Raw genomic sequence first — 17884 nt, forward strand, 5'->3', positions numbered from 1 at the left:
TACTATTCTGAAGTCATTGTCCTATTGATTTGAATTCCTTCAATTTCTACGTAATCCACTAACAAATACCATCTCTTCACACAGTTATCTCCTTATGATGTGACATAAAAGAAAATGTGTCCCCATTGTTTCCCAACATTAAATCTTCCACACAGACCTCAAATTTCCTCCTCCACCACTTCCTTGAGGATCTGGCATGGTCACTTGTCTCCCCATTCCTCTGGATCCTCCCCTCTCCCTACTGCTTCCTCCTTCTCTGCCTACTTCCCACCTTGCAAAAACTCCCCTTACCCTGCCTTCCTCTCAAACTATAGATTTTTTATTCTTTTTTTCAACAGGAAAGTCCTAGAAAGATTATTCAAGACTCAGTGGATATCTGCACCTCTCGGCTACTTCTGAACACAGCATCACTCTACAGAAGACGTTTACATGAAAGTCACTAATGCCTGTCTAATTACCAGAATGAACTTTTCTGCCTTTTGGTATACCAACTCGTTGGCTATATAGCATCTGGCAGCATCTGTCACATTTTCCTCATCTTACTTTGCCCTGTCCCACTGGGTTAATCCAAGTACATTCTACACACTAAGCTACCATAGCTACCCTAAGGATTAACAATCCACATCTCTTGATCCACTTTCTCAATGATGGGCTCCCTTTCTCCCCACTCTTTTCACCATTTTCTGGCTCCTGCACCTCTGCTCATCACATACATGTTGGTATTCCCCAATGTGAGAACCTCAGCTTTCTTCTTTTCTGACTTTACACAGACCTCTTGTCCATGGCTTCAACCATTACCTACACAGTAGGTATATTCTAACCAATACCTTACTTCTGACCTTTAAAACACATGCCTAATTGCCTGCAGTCACCTCCTACTTGACGTTCCAAACAGATACATCAAATTCTACTTGTCAAAATCTGAATTTGTCATCTTCCCCTCTTCCCCTTTAGCCTGTTTTCTCCCTCCGTAATAATCGTCTTGTTTAATGGTAACTATTGACTCATTCAGGCCAAAAAATCAGGGACCCCTGTATAGTCCCTATATTTTTCATCTTCCACACCCAACTGAAGGCCAACACTTAAGTATTCTACAATGCCCAGAAAGTACCCAATCTTTTTTTAATGTTTACATCAGATCATAACGCAGCCCAGCTTTAAAAGTCTTCCAAAGGCTCCCCAGTCAACTTAGAGGAACATACAAACTCCTTCCTTTGGTCCTACATAATCAGGCTCCTGTCTTCCCCTCCAAACAACTTTCACTGTGCTCAAACCACAGTGGTCTTCTGCTTCTGGAACACACCAAGCTCACTTCCTTCATGTTCCTTTTCTTCTTCCCTATTTAACACTGTTGCGATTATTTATTTCAACATTTGCTCCTTTGCTCCTTAAGCATCCCTATACCTGGTGCCTTATGTGCTCAGTTAATATTGCCTAAATATGAACAGCTGGCAGTTATTCATCAATATACTACAGGTTCATACCAAGAGAGAACTTCTATTACTAACGGCTGAAAAATAATCCAATAAAGTTTACCAATTTTGAAATTTAAAAAAAAGGCAGACCTAGTTTTAACTTACCTTTTGTTATTAAACACAAACACCAACCAAAGGCCATGAAAAATCAAATATATAAAAAGAATTGGCTAAGTAGTTCTATGAGAAAGGACAGTGCTCACTGTTACTAGTGCAGCACTGCTCGGTTGTTACACAATAAAGAAGCAGGCAACATCCTGTTTAGAATAGATATATGAAATTTATAAGCCTAGGCATGCTATCATAATTCTCTTTCCTCTACTTTCTTGTCTCAGTTAAAATCTGGAATTTTTATTCATTAATAACATAGTACTGGTGCCAATTCTTAAGAATAGAGGCAAAAATAATTCAACCAAATAAGTTACATTTGTGTTATATGTATTCTGAATCACCGTATTGAAGGCATGCCAATTTCAGGTTAAAAATTCAATCACATTAAGAAAAATGAGGTTACAAGTCATTGTTACTCAAAATTCAGTGTAATTCCGACCAAAATTTTTTGGCTGGAAAAATCACCTGTTATAACATTTGCATTTCTCAGGTTTTGGTTTTTTTGGTTGTTTTCTTTTTATTAGAAGCAGAAATATCAACATAATGTATACTACAGTTTGCATGACATTCAGGGACTAATAAGGAGCAGGGAGCAATAAAATTAAGAGAATCTTATACTCATGAGAATATTTTCAGATTTATAGAGTCTTAGGCACAGATGTTTCAAATAAATATCTAAGGACTGCATCTCTATCTATAGTTATGAGCTTTGGAGGTTTGTTTGTTATCTGTCATGAAGTAGTAGCTTGGCTATCTATCGACCTGTAATCAGAATCAAATTGCAATGACAGCAGAGAAAATAAGAGTTTTAGTATCCAACATCTCTTTATGGTTGAAATAATGAAAGTAAAACCAACAGTGCTGGGTTTGAGAAATATAATGTATGATATTCAGGGACTATAGAGCTTTTTAATTTAAAGCCTTAAAAATCTTTTAACAGGTATTAATTCATGAATGTGTTCTTTATAAAATTTGTAGCAATACTATTCTGCATTTCCATATTAGTGTAGGTAGTGAAGAATGTCCATAATTATATTTTATCATATCATAATTAGGGTTCATTTTACAGATGAGAAAGCTGAGGCTCAGAGAAGTTACATGTCTTTCCCAACATCATGCAGCTTTTATTATAGCAGGGCCTGAAGGTGTTATAATTGCTTCCAGGAAAACTTCAGGAAATAACGAATTAATTTTTATAGAGTCATCTTTGCGCTCAGAGTAATTCGATCAGGGAGTTTCCTTAAAACTGAAGTGTTTTACAGAGAAACTTTCTTTATAGTGATTTTTTTTCACAACAGCGACACAGAGTTCATGACACTGTAATAGGTCCTCAGAGCATTTAAACACACACCCCCACCCCCACCCCAGACGTGCTAGTTAATCACGCTTTAAAAATAAAGTATTTTTATTATTCTGGATTTCAGTTTTCTGACATTACATAAAGCAGGTCAGCAGGTCAAAAAAGTTCATCATTTTTTTTTTTTTTATTCTTCCAGTCTCTGTCAAGTAAGTACTCATTTTTATTTTAAATGCCTATTCTATGCTAAAAAGAGTTTTGGAGGAAAGCTCATCTCGTGGATTTTGGCTGTCATTCCTGATTCTATCTGCTGACATAACTTCAGTTAAGGTAGTTTGGTTTCAGGTTGTCCTATAAAATTACGTTGTGGCTATTTAGTTAAGAAAGGGGTGGGTTTTTATCTCAGCAGTTTATCAATCTATTATTTTGTTATAAAACTCTAAGCTTTACCAACTGCTCAAAATAAGAGAGGGCTGAGGGAGAGGCAGACCTCTAGATCAACAACTTTCTGGAAAAGGCTATGAATCACATCTCCTAGTCATTCCTGCTCAGCAAAATTCCAGCAGCCTGCCCTCAGAGTTATTTCCAAAAGTGTTGAAGAGTCTTTGTGTTTACATTGGACTTTGTTATGAGCAAAGAAAATACTATTCATATATTTTAAAAATGCACATGGCAACTTTTGTTCTTCAAACCAGTTGTTCAGACAAAAAGGCTCCACTTAAAACTGGAAATGGGATTTACTGCCACCAAGACCAGTGTTCAATTACTCAGACTCAGAACAAAAAAAAAAAAGTCACAGATCTGATAAAACACCTGGAGACTGGTTCTTCAGGAGTCATACATATTCAACCATATTGATGCTATCACTCCTTCCTAAATTGCACCCAAATAAATATATATGATAGAATATGGTCCAATGGTTCTTAAACAAGCAGGAAGACATGCAAAAGAAACTTCTAGTCCATTTATAAATGCAGTTAACTTTGGAAGTGAAGACAAGCATTATATTTAGAATAAACATGATTCTTACCATCTGAGATTGACTTCTAGGACATCCATTGATATCTTCAACTTTTTCATTTGCTAAAGCCAAGAAATAAAATAAAAGAGAGAAAAAAAGAACGACATGCTTAAGCCATGAAGTGAAACACAAAAAAAAAGGAGACTAAGAAAAAAAAAAAAAAAAAACACCAAGCGAAATGCTGCTGCTACATTCACTCTGTCTCCTAAGCCGTGTACAAGCGGACACACTTGTTAGCAGCCGCCAAGTCCATACACACAAATCAGGCAAATAAAAAAAAAAAGTGAGTGAGTGAGTGAGAAGGAAGTTGCTGCTAATTCCTTAGCTTGTGCCAAATGACTGCTGACATGAAACCTTTCACAATTGTCCCTGCTGGATCAGGATACAGTTTCAAGGAATCTCAGAGTGTATGAGTTGCTCCAGCTAACAAAATGCACACATGGGAGACATATGGTTTAATGAAGTGTTCATTTCTGACAATTCAGTGTATGTAAAGATACAGTTCTAGCCATTTAAAAGTATGGCCAAACTGCCTTTTTCAAACATTCCCACATAAACATTTTAATTAAATCACAGGGAGAGCTGCATTAATCTCACAGACACATGGACCAAGTTCCTAAGCATTCAGCTTAAATTGTGTTTTACCGAAGTAGGTGGGGGCAGAGACATTCATGGTTTTCTTTTTCAGAGGGCAAGTCTTACCAATGATCTGGATGATTTCTGCTAGCAGTACTCCATCTGCAATGTCTTGTTGCAAATCCTTGATCAGCCGCTTATGGCCCGATTTTGCTAGGTAGTGGTTGGCCCAGTCCGTGTAAATCTGTTGAACAGAGGGAGGGAAGAAGTGAGATGGGATGAGGGAAAAGAGAGGCAATAAAAATGCTTAAGACAAATGTTGGATTCAAAGGGAAGTTATTCTGGATCACATTCCAGCTTAAGAAGTCACAGCTCCAAAGGAAATAGTTGTAAAATAATTTTTAAACAGCTCTTTCCCCTACTTATCTCTGGTTTCAAAGGGGGATGACTCACTCTTTTTTAAAACCAGGGACTAGTCACTTGTGACACAGCAAAACTCCCTTCCTGGATGACTACCGAGGAAGCTCCTGTTTGCAAGTCAGTTTGAGCTTTTACTCTCTTGCCCCTGGTTCTATCATATTGAAAACAATCCTGCCTGTCCTTGTAAAAGGAAGCCACCTGGAATGATTTATACAGGAATCTTACTACAAAAATGTGTGTTTCTCTGAGAAGACTTTATTAATTTGTCATGTGAGATATTTTATGTGACAATATTTTGGCATCATTTTATGAAATAACTGCAGATACCTAAGATATTTTATTGGAACTGTCATATCGCATTTTAACCTCTTGAAATGTGTATATATACGAGAATGTAGGAAGCAAATGCAGTTATCACATAGAAATTATAATATAGAATTGAGGAGTAGATTATGAGCCACAAGGTTGGCAATCTGATATAGAGATGTCTCTCCAGTAACAGATTATGATACAAAACAAAACAAAACCCCAAAAAACCGAAACAGTTCAAAAATTTCACTAAAATAATACTAATTTTTCTTTTTCTTTTTTCCCAGTGGCTTTATAGTATTTTACTACTATATGTGAAACAGGAGGAAAGGGGACAGGGCACAGCCTTTATAAGAATGATATAGCCAGAGGACAGACATAAACTGGTTAAAACCAACTAGGTTCAAGATGGCAGAGGATCTGACTTCCAGTGGACCTTGAGCCTCATTATACACTGATGGTCATACATTAGCACGCTAAATGACATACCCACCAGCATCATGACAGTTCTGAGGCTAACTATAAAGGTCAAAAAGGGAGAGGGCAGGGGAGGGGGGGCGGTGCGACGAGGTGGGGGGGGGAGGAGGGGGGGGGGGGGGGGGGGGGGGGGGGGGGGGGGAACAAAAAGTGGGCAGTGGCCCAATTCCTGGAAATCCCCGTCCCTTCCTCGAAATAGTTGGAATAATCCTCCCACTCATTAGCCTATGAAATTACCCAGCCTGTAAAAACTAACCACCCCATATTCTGGGGCCTCTTGCTTCTGAGATGGCCCACACTCTGTCTGTGGAGTTGTTTCTCCCAAGGCTGTTCTTCCTTTTTTTTTTTTTTTTTATAACAGACAATAAACTGCATATATTTAGAGTGTACAATTTGGTATTTTCTTTCTTATTAGAAATATATATATGGCAACCCCAATCTCCCAATTCATTCCTTCCCAACCCTCTCTGCTTTCCCCACTTGGTGTCCATATGTTTGTTTCTCTACATCTGTGTCTCTATTTCTGCCTTGCTAATTTTTCAAATGTTATCAGCACCGATGTAATGTCATCTAGTTATAAGGAAATAAATAAGACTTCAATTTTATGAGTGGCTCATATGGACACACTAGTATGTTTATTACAAGGCAGACTGTAATATGTGATGTGATAGAAGAATGCAAAATTTGAAATAAGAATAGAGGAGGACAATTAATCAAGAAATATACACATAAAAATATGTTTTAGAAGCACTAGAATTAGAACTGGGAACCCAATAGAACCTGAAGATAAGAAGTGAAGGGAAGAGCTTTCCCCACAGAGGGTACCAGATACAGAAAGGCAGAGGAAAAAGGAATTAATGGCACAGTTGTTAATTATATAATTAAGGCAAGATGCCTGAAATTAGGACAAATTAGATTGGAAAGGTAAGTTGTGCCTTGTAACCATGAGCACTGAGCGCCAAACAAAATGTAAAAACAAATTTCTTAAAATTTCTAACAAGACCAATACACATGCTTTTACAGAAATAAAACAAAATACAATAGAAGTTATACAAACTGAGAAATGAAAGTTTCCCCACAACTTGCAACCCCACCCACTTTTGAATAACTTGGTATAAATAGTTCTAGAATTTTTTCCTACACCTACACACTTCACCACATGACACCATATCTCTCTCTCTCTCATACACACACACACACACACACACACGATAGAATGTTTAACTAAATCTAGCTCAATTTTATATATCACTCTGCATTTCTCAACTTTTTATTTTAATAACACTTCTAAAACCACTTCACATATATTATCTCACTATTTTTGATATTATATTATACATAACATCAATCCCCCATCGAAGGATATTTAATTTGTTTAAAAATGTTTCTGTTACATCTAAATTTGTAAGAGACATCTTATGCATGTAACTTGGCACATTCATATACTAGTATTTTTTACAGTAGCAAAACCTAAAAGTGGGGTTGCTAAATTTTTTTAATGTGTCCTAGGTACAAACCTTCCAAAATATAACAAGAAGAAAAAGAGAGTGTTTCTTTATTTTAGAAAATACAAAGTGGCATCTTAATGCATATGTAGTGGTATTAAGTGTCCTGAAAGACAAATAATTTGAAGCATCCTGTTGCATAAGAAAAACAGGATAGCAACACTGTATCTTCTTTCTCCACCTTCATGATCTTCTACAGAAGATACTAAAGTGTGAGAAAAATCACTTGCACAACTGTCTTTTGAATTAGAAAACAAATACATGATTTCTAGATAGATACTCTTTTATCTGGTGATCATTTTCCTCAAGTAAGATTTTACTCTGCTTGTGTTAGTCTAAAATTTTAATTTTATTTATACTGTTTAGAATCTAAAAAATTGAGCACTTTCCCTTCATCTACACATCAATCAAATGAGAGCATTAATTGTTTGATTTCTAGTAGAAATTTCAGGATGAGCCAGACTTGATTTGTGTCTGTCCCCTAGGCAGCGAGGGATAAGGACCAGTTAGTTGACTTTAAAGGATCCACAAAGATGAAGAACATGAGTTCTGGGCTCAAGCAGATCTGGCTTTGAGGCCCAGCAGATCACTTGCCACCCCTGGCACCTTGAACAAGTCACTTACTCTTTCGAAACCTGACTCCTCATCTGCAAAAGGATAGTAATACTACTTACATTATAGGATTGTGTCAGGACTGAATAATATAGCACTTGCAAAGTGCCTGTCACAGAGTTAGCTCTGAAAAAAGGCCTGCTATTATTATCATTTTATGGCATCTAAGTGTTATTTGCTATTATGGCTTTCCAACAAATATTTGTCAACGGTATCATCTCCCAAAGGTTAAAACATTTGAAAGTATTGGCAGCTGAAGACTGGAGAAACTATACTCCTTGGTTTCTTACACTACTCACAGCTCTGACTCCTGCTGTCTAATTCACTGGGGTCACAGATCTGTCTGCCATCCAAATTCAGAGGAATGTATCCAATTTTAAGGCTGCGATGTTCTCATCCAGGCCTGCAATGCCTCAAATGTGACACCACCTCCAACAAACTCCATGTTGCATGGATTTTTTTTTTTTAATGAAGGCATTAAATTACAGAAAATAATTTAATATTTATTTAAATATACACAGAATGGGATATATGAAAAATAAAAACAATAATACTTTTATTCTCCAAATGCATGTCAACAGTGCCTTAGCTTCTATCCAAATCCCTCCTGGGACTTAGGTGAGAAAACAGATGGGAAGCCAGCTGGGTGGCTTCAAGACCTTGTTGGGAAAGCCTGTGACTGAGCTCACCAAACATTTTTTCACTTGGTTCAGGATTTCTTCTAGAGGAATCCCAAGCTCGAGTGCTTGGACTTGTCCAGCATCTCTGACATGTGAAACTTTGCTCAGACAATAGCTCTGACTTAGCTGCAATCAGAAAAATCTATTCAGACTAAATAAATGAATTTAAAAAGTAAGTCTCCCATGCACTTTACTCTTTCTAACAGACGTGTAGAAGATACCTGATTCAAATTAATCAGCGATTTTCAAAGGGTCATAATCGAGCAACTTATACATATTTTTAATATTATATATATATACTTATATTTTCCTGCCTTTTAAAAATAAAAAAATTTAAAAAGTGGAAATATGAAATGTGTCTTTAAGGAGTCAGTCTTCAAGCAAAAGCCACATGGTATATAAATGTATGTATTTAAAACTCATCAATGAACTTACTATAATGATCTGATGAGAGAAGATACAAACAACCTTGTCAACCATCATTAGAATCTGTAGTTCAAATAAACACAACAGAATGGTGAAATCGTGTCCAGATTTTGGATCAGAGCTCCAAAGTTGCCCTTGGTTCATTTCCACAAAAATAATCACAGCATTTAACTCCTTAGCTTCAGCTGAATGAGCAAAATGTATGGTAATGTATTTTGTAGGATTATGGTATGAATTGTAGTTTGTTTATTTTTTTTAGTGAAGACTGATAAATTGGAAATAATATCATATCAATCATAAATCAATATTTGGTATTTTCTATGGCAGGGTCATTGAGTATTTAAGTCCATCAAGGTTCTGACCAAAGCTTTTAATATCATTTACCTTTAAACATCTGAAGCCAGGTTTCCTCAACTGTTTTAACTGCAATATTATGAATATAAATGTCATCTCATGTAATAATTATATTTCAGCTAATTCAAAAGAATTAATGAGATTACATTTACCAAAGTGCTGCTTAGAAACTCCAGCACAGTTAGTTGTATGTTTAATAATTCATTTACAGTAATTTAAAATAATAGAACTTAAAGGCACCATGGCATATTTTATATTTCATATTTATCAACATGGGTTTTAGGGCCTATTGTACAACAGCAGGTATTCTTTAAGGAACAATCTATATGGTTGGAATTTCTGCTCTGCCACTTAATATCCATGTGGATACTGACTGAACATTTGTTTCCTCTCAGTGTCAGATTTTTCTCATCTGTAAAATGGCAATAATAGTATTACCTACTAATGAGATTATTGTAAGGATTGAATGAATTTATACTTTTGGAACATGGCCTTTCACTTATTAAATATTTGTTAAATGTCAAACAATATTACTAGTTCAGGTTTTAATAAAAATTTATTTACATTCATTACAATTAGTTTATTAACATTACATAACAGTATCATTGTCAAATCCATAAATTTCAGCTGTCCACCCAAATGTAGTTAGCCTAACTAATTAAGGAAAACTGCTGCAAGGTATTATGATCTCTTAATTATTTGATCCTATAATATTTCTTTTACAGTGCTGGTTTTAAAATTATAAAATAATAGGGTCAAATAGAAGGCAATAGTCCTGATTTCAAGCTATACTATAAAGCTATGGTCATCAAAACAATATGGTACTGACATAACAACAGATAAATAGACCAATGGAACAGAATTGAGAGTCTAGAAATAAACACATACATATACAGTCAACTAATATTTGACAAAAGAGCTAAGAACACTCAGTGGAGAAAAGGCAGTTACTTCAATAAATGGTGCTGGGATAATTAGATAGTCACATGTGAAAGAATGAAACTGGACCCATATCTTATGCCACTTAACAAAAATTAATTCAAAATGGATTAAGACCTGAAATCATGAAACTCCTAGAAATAAACATAGGAATAAATTCCTTGACATGGGTCTTGGGAATGAATTTTTGGATATGACATCTAAAGCACAGGAAACAAAATAAGAAAACAAACAAGTGGGACTATAGCAAACTAAAAATCTTCTGCACAGCAAGAAAAAAAACCATAACAAAGTGAAAAGACAACCCATGGAATGGGAAAAAAAATCAGTTCTAATAAAGGAACTAATACCTAAAATATATAAAGAAATCATACAATTCAATAGCAAAAATACAAATAACCCAATTTAAAATGTGCAAAGGATCTGCATAGACATTCCTCTAAACAAAATACATGAAAGGCCAACAGGCATAAGAAAAGATGTTTAATATCACTAGTCATTAGGGAAACACAAAGTAAAACCACAATTTGATATCACCTCATGCCTGTTAGAATGGCTGTCTTCAAAAAGACAAGAGAAAACAAATGCTGATGTGGATATGGAGAAAAGAGAATCCTCGTGTACTACTGGTGGGATTTTAAATTGGTAGAGCCACTAGGGAAATTGGTACGGAGGATTCTCAAACAGTTAAAAATAGAACTACCATATTATCCAGCATTTCTACTTCTGGAAATATATCCAAAGGAAATGGAAACATTAACTCAAAAGGTATCTGCACCCCCGTGTTCACAGCAGCATTATTTACAATAGCTAAGACACAGAAAAAACCTAAGTGCCCATTGATGGATGAATGGAAAAAGAAGTTGTGGTATATATAGGTATGTAAATATAGATATGTAAATTTATACACACATACGATGGAATATTATCCACTCATTGAAAATGAGGAAATCCTTCTATTTGCCACAATATGAATGAAACTTGAAAGCACCATGCTAAGTGGAATAAGTCATACAGAGAAATACAATTATTGTATAATTTCACTTACATGTGGCATTTAAAAACAAACAAAAAAACTTCACAGAAAAAATATCAGACTTGTGGTTACCAGAGGTGGAGGGTGGAGGGCGAGGAGGAATTGGAGAAAGGTGGTCAAAAGGTACAAACTTTCAGTTACAAGATAAATAAGCACTAAGGATGTAATGTGTAGCATGATGACTAGAGTTAACACTGCTGTATGATACACAGGAGATTTGTTAAGAGAGTTAATCCTACAAGTTCTTGTCACAAGAAGCTTCTCTCTCCCCTTTTCTTCTTTTTACTGTATCTAGCTATATTAGAAGATGGATGTTAACTGAACCTACTGTGGTAATAATTTCACAGTATATGTAAACCAAACCATCAAGTTGTATGTCTTACACTTATACAGTGATGTATATCATTTATTTCTCAATAAAACTGCAAATGGATAAATAATAAATATGACTATAAAAAAACAAACAAAAACAGAAGACAATGTGTAGACATCATATTGCTTTTGTTCTGTTACAGTAAAACAATAACAGAAGATATACTTTGATTCTGCATGGAGTCAAACTTTTGTTTACGATGATTTTTCACTAACGACAATAAAATGCTCTGCTTTTGTGTATCACAGCAATCTGCTTCTGATTTTTTTAATCATAATTTCAGCATTTGATGAGGGTGTTATAAGTAATCTGACAATTATATAAAAACGATTCTGACTGTTTTTGTTATTGCATACACTACACCGAGGTATACAAATGTTTCAAAGAGACACAATAATTTATTTTTAATGAGTGCTAAATGATCAAAAAAATGTAGAAAAGAGGTGGGGAAAGACAGACTCTTCAGTCAAGAGTCTATTTTAACAGAAAGACACTAACCTATAACATAATTAGAAAAGATTATAAATGAAGTCAGATGGTTTTAAGTATTAGTTGAACTGGTTTTAACCGTGCATTTATTTATACAGATTAGTTTCTCCCCAACATTAAGGGAGTAGTGATATATTCCCATAAGCACTGCTCTCTGGTTTATTCAAATTACTGGCTTTGAGAAGTCAAACAGGCTCTTCTAGTCCATAGCAGAAAGAAATTGTTTTGAAAACTAACAATTTCAATGGTAATAACTGGGCTTTCACATTATATAAATCAGCAAAGGACTAAACACATAAAAGATAAGCCACAAATGGTAGATGAGGGAAGAGGGACCCATGATGAAAGTATTTTTCCCACAAAGAGGAAAACTAGTCCTGGAATGAGAACTGGAAGGAAGGGAAAGTGCTAAGATTCGACCTAAGGGGCCACCTCCGTGGGTGGAGTTTGATAATAGCATTTGGACCTGAAAAGGACTCACAAAGCATAACATCTACCAAAAGTTCATGGGAGAGCAACCTTTTTTTTTTTCCCAATTCCTGAGAACCATATGGGACTTTTTAAAAGGGAAAGCCAGGGATCCAAGAGAGTATTTGAAATCAGGACAGGAAGGATGCTTAGACCTAGTACAGGAAAGGACAAAAAGCAGGAATGATGTGAGCACAGGTAATGATAACTCCAATGTGACAGGCATCATAAATTTCACCACTCACCAGACAGTGGCACTGATGGGCACTGATGGCCCACAAGATGTGGCGTCATGGTGCTGTGATAATAAGTAACCATCGCCAACCCTCCCCAGACTATCACTTCAGGGAGAAAGATGCACAAGGGAAGGAGAAGAATCTGCAATCGACTGGGACTTTTCTAATAAGACTTAGCTTTAAACCAGAAGTAACTGAATTCTCTGAATTGGGAAAAATAAATTTTCTCCTGCTGTATAGAAATAGATACCTGAGAGGTGAACATATATATATATTCTTTTTTTAAAAAAATAGGATCTATCTCTTTGTTTACTATTATTATTATAATATAATATATATAACATATATATTATATAATGGTCACATCATGCAGCTTATAGGATCTTAGTTTCCTGACCAGGGATCGAACTTGGGGCCCCTGCAGTGGAAGTGCAGAGTCCTAACCACTGGACCGCCAGGAAATTCTCTATATTTTCTTTTTAAAAGCTATAATTTTGTACACCTCAGTGTATGATTCAAAAATCCATGAATGATAGGCACCGTTGGACAAAGGATATTAGAATTAAGCATGGAATTAAGACCTGAAACATGTTCTTTTCACTCAGTTTGAAATTTGATCACAGACTGGATCTCCAGTTACTATCACAGAACTGATATGACCAAAAGATGCATGGAGTTCAATGTCATGACTCTTGCAGACCTTCTGGAAATCTCAATACTGAGGGCTATAAGGTACTATTATAAAACGAGCCCATTAAAAGCGTTTGATAATATAAATATCATCACAATATATGTAATAGATTCACTAAGTAAATGGTTCAACTCGGCTAGTTTATTTCTCAGTTTTTACATCAAGGAAAATTCTGTTTATGAAGTTTTTCTAAAAATTTCAAGTTTGAAGCTTGACTAAAAGTGAATACTAATGAGTCAACAACCTCAGAAAATCAGAAGAAGGTCTATGAAAGCAGGTAAATTCTAAAGTAAACATAAAATACACTCTGATAATTTCCTTTTGCTTCTTTCCTTCATTTTTCACACCCAATGTACGTTCTGTTAATTCTCTCTCCTTAATACCTTTTGACCCTTTGGCTATATTACTCCTGTAATTATTCTGGTTCAGCTTTTCATCATCTCTCACTCAAATTGCTTTAAAAGTCCTAGAAACTGTCTCTAAGTTAGGCAGGCTATGCACTATTCTATATACTATACATAGGGACTGCTTTAAAATGCAAATCTAGGGGCTTCCTAGGTGGCAAAGTGGTTAAGAATCTGCCTGCCAATGAAGGGGACACGGGTTCAATCCCTTCTCCAGGAAGATCCCACATGCCGCAGAGCAACTAAGCCCCTGCGCCACAACTACTGAGCCTGCGCTTTAGAGCCCATGAGCCACAACTATTGAGCCTGCATTTTAGAGCCCGTGAGCCACAACTATTGAGCCCATGTGCTGCAACTACTGAAGCCCATGTGCCTAGAGCCCGTGCTCTGCAACCAGAAAAGCCAGGGCAATAAGGAGCCCGCACACCACAGCAAAGTGTAGCCCTGACTCACTGCAACTAAAGAAAGCCCACGCACAGCAAAAAAAAAACACAGCCAATTAAATAAACAAACAAATAAATAAATAAATTTAAAATGCAAGTCTAATCAAGTAATTTACCTGCCTACCTAAAAATCACAGGATAGCTCCCACTTGACTTCAGAATAAAAGCCACCATAATCCCAAAAGAAACATGTACCATAATGTTTATTGCAGCACTATTTACAATAGCCAGGACATGGAAGCAACCGAAATGCCCATCAACAAACAAATGGATAAAGAAGATGTGGCATATATATACAATGGAATATTACTCGGCTATAAAAAGGGATGAGATGGAGCTATATGTAATGAGGTGGATAGACCTAGAGTCTGTCATACAGAGTGAAGTAAGTCAGAAAGAGAAAGACAAATATTGTATGCTAACTCACATATACGGAATCGAAAAATGGTACTGATGAACTCAGTGACAAGAACAAGGACGCAGGTGCAGAGAATGGACTGGAGAACTCGAGGTTTGGTGGGGGGCGGGGGGTGAAGGGGAAGCTGAGACGAAGCGAGAGAGTAGCACAGACATATATATACTACCAAGTGTAAAATAGATAGTCAGTGGGAAGTTGTTGTATAACAAAGGGAGTCCAACTCGAGGATGGAAGATGCCTTAGAGGACTGGGATGGGGAGGGGCGGGGGACTCGAGGGAGGGTGGGGGGGGGAGTCAAGGGAGGGAGGGAATACGGGGATATGTGTATAAAAACAGATGATTGAACTTGGTGTACCCCCCCCAAAAAAAAAGACTAAAAGCCTCCTTATGAAGCCAATTTCTTTTTTTTTAAATTAATTAATTTTTTTGAGGTACGCCAAGTTTAATCATCTGTATTTATACACATATCCCCGTATTCCCTCCATCCCTCGACTCCCCCCCACCCTCCCCATCCCAGTCCTCTAAGGCATCATCCATGCTCGATGAAGCCAATTTCTTAAAACTGAATTTGTTTGACGAAAAATGGTCAGAGAGAGAGAAAAGAAAGCCACAACTAAGAAGGCTCCAGAAGAATGATGGAAGATTGAGGAATGCCATCCAAAGGAATGAGCTTTGATAAGCAGAGAGAAGGGGAAAGCATATTCCATACACATATATAAGATGACAGATAATGTAACTTACTAGGGGGCAGAGGAGTATTTCATGTTCTGAACTCTAAATCCATTTGGTCTGAATAATTCCATTTGGTCAGAGAATGGGGAAGAGGCACATGGAAAAGCTAGAGAGAAGAGGACAGCAGTCAGGCAGGAGTCCTATGTAAAGAAGGCTATATCAATATTTTAGGTGAAAGCTTAGTTTTATGTAGGAGACATAAAAATGATAGATATGGCTGTATTTCTAAACTCTGGCTCTGGTGTAGCTATGAAGGATAGTCTAGAACAGAGAAAAACAATAAAGGGAGACTACTTAAGAGGCTAAGATTTAAGACGTAAGACTCCCACTTTCTGGATGGTGAAATAAATACTTTTCTACCCTGTATTTTCTAGGAATTCTCCCTTAAAACAGCAAGAACAAAAACCAAAAGCTCAAACTCTATCTCCCATGACTACCATATATGAATTTGGAAAGCAGATGAAAGAGTGATACATGATTTAGCAAAGAGGAGTAAAGGAACATCAAGCTCACAGGAGCCTGCAGAGAGAGACATCAGAGCAATGCAGAGATTTTCCCATAGAACCCCAGAACAGCTCAGGAACTGTGGGCAACAGACCAAAGGGAAGGTGGAGGGAACCAGAGACAAGAGCTATTTAATTACTTGCCTCCCCCGATACCATCGAGAGCCAGGAAATACAGACCAGAAAAAATCCAGACTTAAGAGTTACCAGTCAGGCAGAAGGGTGGAGGCACAGGAATGAAAATGAGGGATTAAATGAAATTATGCATCCTGATGTTGAGACTCCAGCAACAGTCTTCCTCTCCTAGGTTCTTTCTCCTTCAGAAATGCAAGATTATACACCCCCATCCTCATTCCAGACAGAACTGGAAAGTCCTTCTCTGACAGCAATGATCATCCCTAAGACCAACAGACATCCACATTGAAGGTACTCAGTGGACCGACCCGCTGCCCAGTAGACGACCTATAGTGGATCCCAGAGGACACTAAGATATGTGTGGACGTGTGCACATAGCTTTTTAGTGTCTCACACTAGATACGTACAGAGTTGAAGGTTACCATACATTTGATGAAATCCTCTAAAATAAAATACAGACACCAGATGGGCAGATAAAAAAGAAAAAGAAAATATTGTCAAAGGCAGGAGTACAATACAACGTCAAGGAAGTTACTGGTGTCTACCACTTAATAGATACCCAAAAAAGCCTGGCTTACAGCCTTTTGGACCGTCTATACACAATCCATATTCATGATATACACGATGCCTTCATTTTTAGATCTGAAGAAAATAAAAATATTTCTTAATTTTCAAAAAATATTTGATTTTTGGTTACAAACAAGAAAACATAATGATGATTAGTATATTAAAATTCTAGTCATGTCACATATATTGCTAATAATATATTCCACGTGAAGGGATGACCAGTCTTAAGTAAACATTAAAATTCATATACCTGCAAAAAATATCACTTTCCATTATTACTGCATTTAACCTCTCAAGTTCTTTGAGAGTTACTTTCTATCTGAGAAGAGAATATACCTAGGCTGCCTACTGTGCTTATTTTGACCATAAGCCAGATGGAGCAAATGATCGACATCAGTATTTTCAACTTTCTCGCTTGCAACCCTACCCATCCCAGTGACACTTCTTTGGTATATAGCTGTCAAACGTACTGCTTGATTCAAGTTTCAGATTTCATTGAAACTGAAATTATATTGATATTTCCATTTACAACTGAATTTATCATTTAAATTTATAGCCCAAATGATTAGCTTAGAATGTATCTCCCTATAGGCATACCTCGGAGATATTGTGGGTTTGGTTCCAGACCACCTGAATAAAACAAGTATCTCAATAAAGCAAGTCACAAGAATTTTTTGGTTTCCCAGTGTATACAAAAGCTACATTTAAGCTATGCTGCAGTCTATTAAGTGTGCAATAGAATTATGTCTAAATAAATGTACATATATTAATTTAAAAATACTTCATTGCTAAAGAATTCTAACCATTATCTGAGCCCTCAGTAAGTCACCATCTTTTTGCAACAGCAACATCAAAAATCACTGATCACAGACCATCATGAATTATTAGTAATAATAATGAAAAGGTGGAAATACTGCAAGGATGACCAAACTGTGACACACAGACATGAAGTGAGCGAATGCTGCTGGTAAAGCTTTATTCTGGGTTGCCACAAACCTTTAATTTATAAAGAAAAAAAAAAAAGACTCAGTACCTGTGAAGTGCAGTAAAGTGAAACAATAAAATGAGATAAGCCTATATTCTCATACTGGGAATAAGACATTTTCAGATGAGCAGAAACAGATCTAAATGTAATATAAAAGGAAAAGAAGAGAGTTTACTGTGCTAACTCCAGTATTCCTGATTTT

General features: G+C 36.4%; 1 protein-coding gene across 3 annotated transcripts in view; it reads right to left on the bottom strand.

Moving 5' to 3' along the window:
• Positions 1-17884, bottom strand: part of NAV3 (neuron navigator 3) — an 826584-nt gene that overhangs the window by 232947 nt on the left and 575753 nt on the right. For all 3 annotated transcript variants that reach the window (XM_057740850.1, XM_057740848.1, XM_057740849.1), the window contains exons 3-4: positions 4607-4724; positions 3914-3966 (exon numbers count right to left, since the gene is read on the bottom strand). In XM_057740850.1, the coding sequence (XP_057596833.1) occupies positions 3914-3966; positions 4607-4724 (171 nt within the window). The remainder of the gene's footprint in view (positions 1-3913; positions 3967-4606; positions 4725-17884) is intronic.

Source organism: Hippopotamus amphibius, chromosome 7 (assembly GCF_030028045.1).
Source record: "Hippopotamus amphibius kiboko isolate mHipAmp2 chromosome 7, mHipAmp2.hap2, whole genome shotgun sequence".
In the NCBI taxonomy this organism is placed as follows: domain Eukaryota; kingdom Metazoa; phylum Chordata; class Mammalia; order Artiodactyla; family Hippopotamidae; genus Hippopotamus; species Hippopotamus amphibius.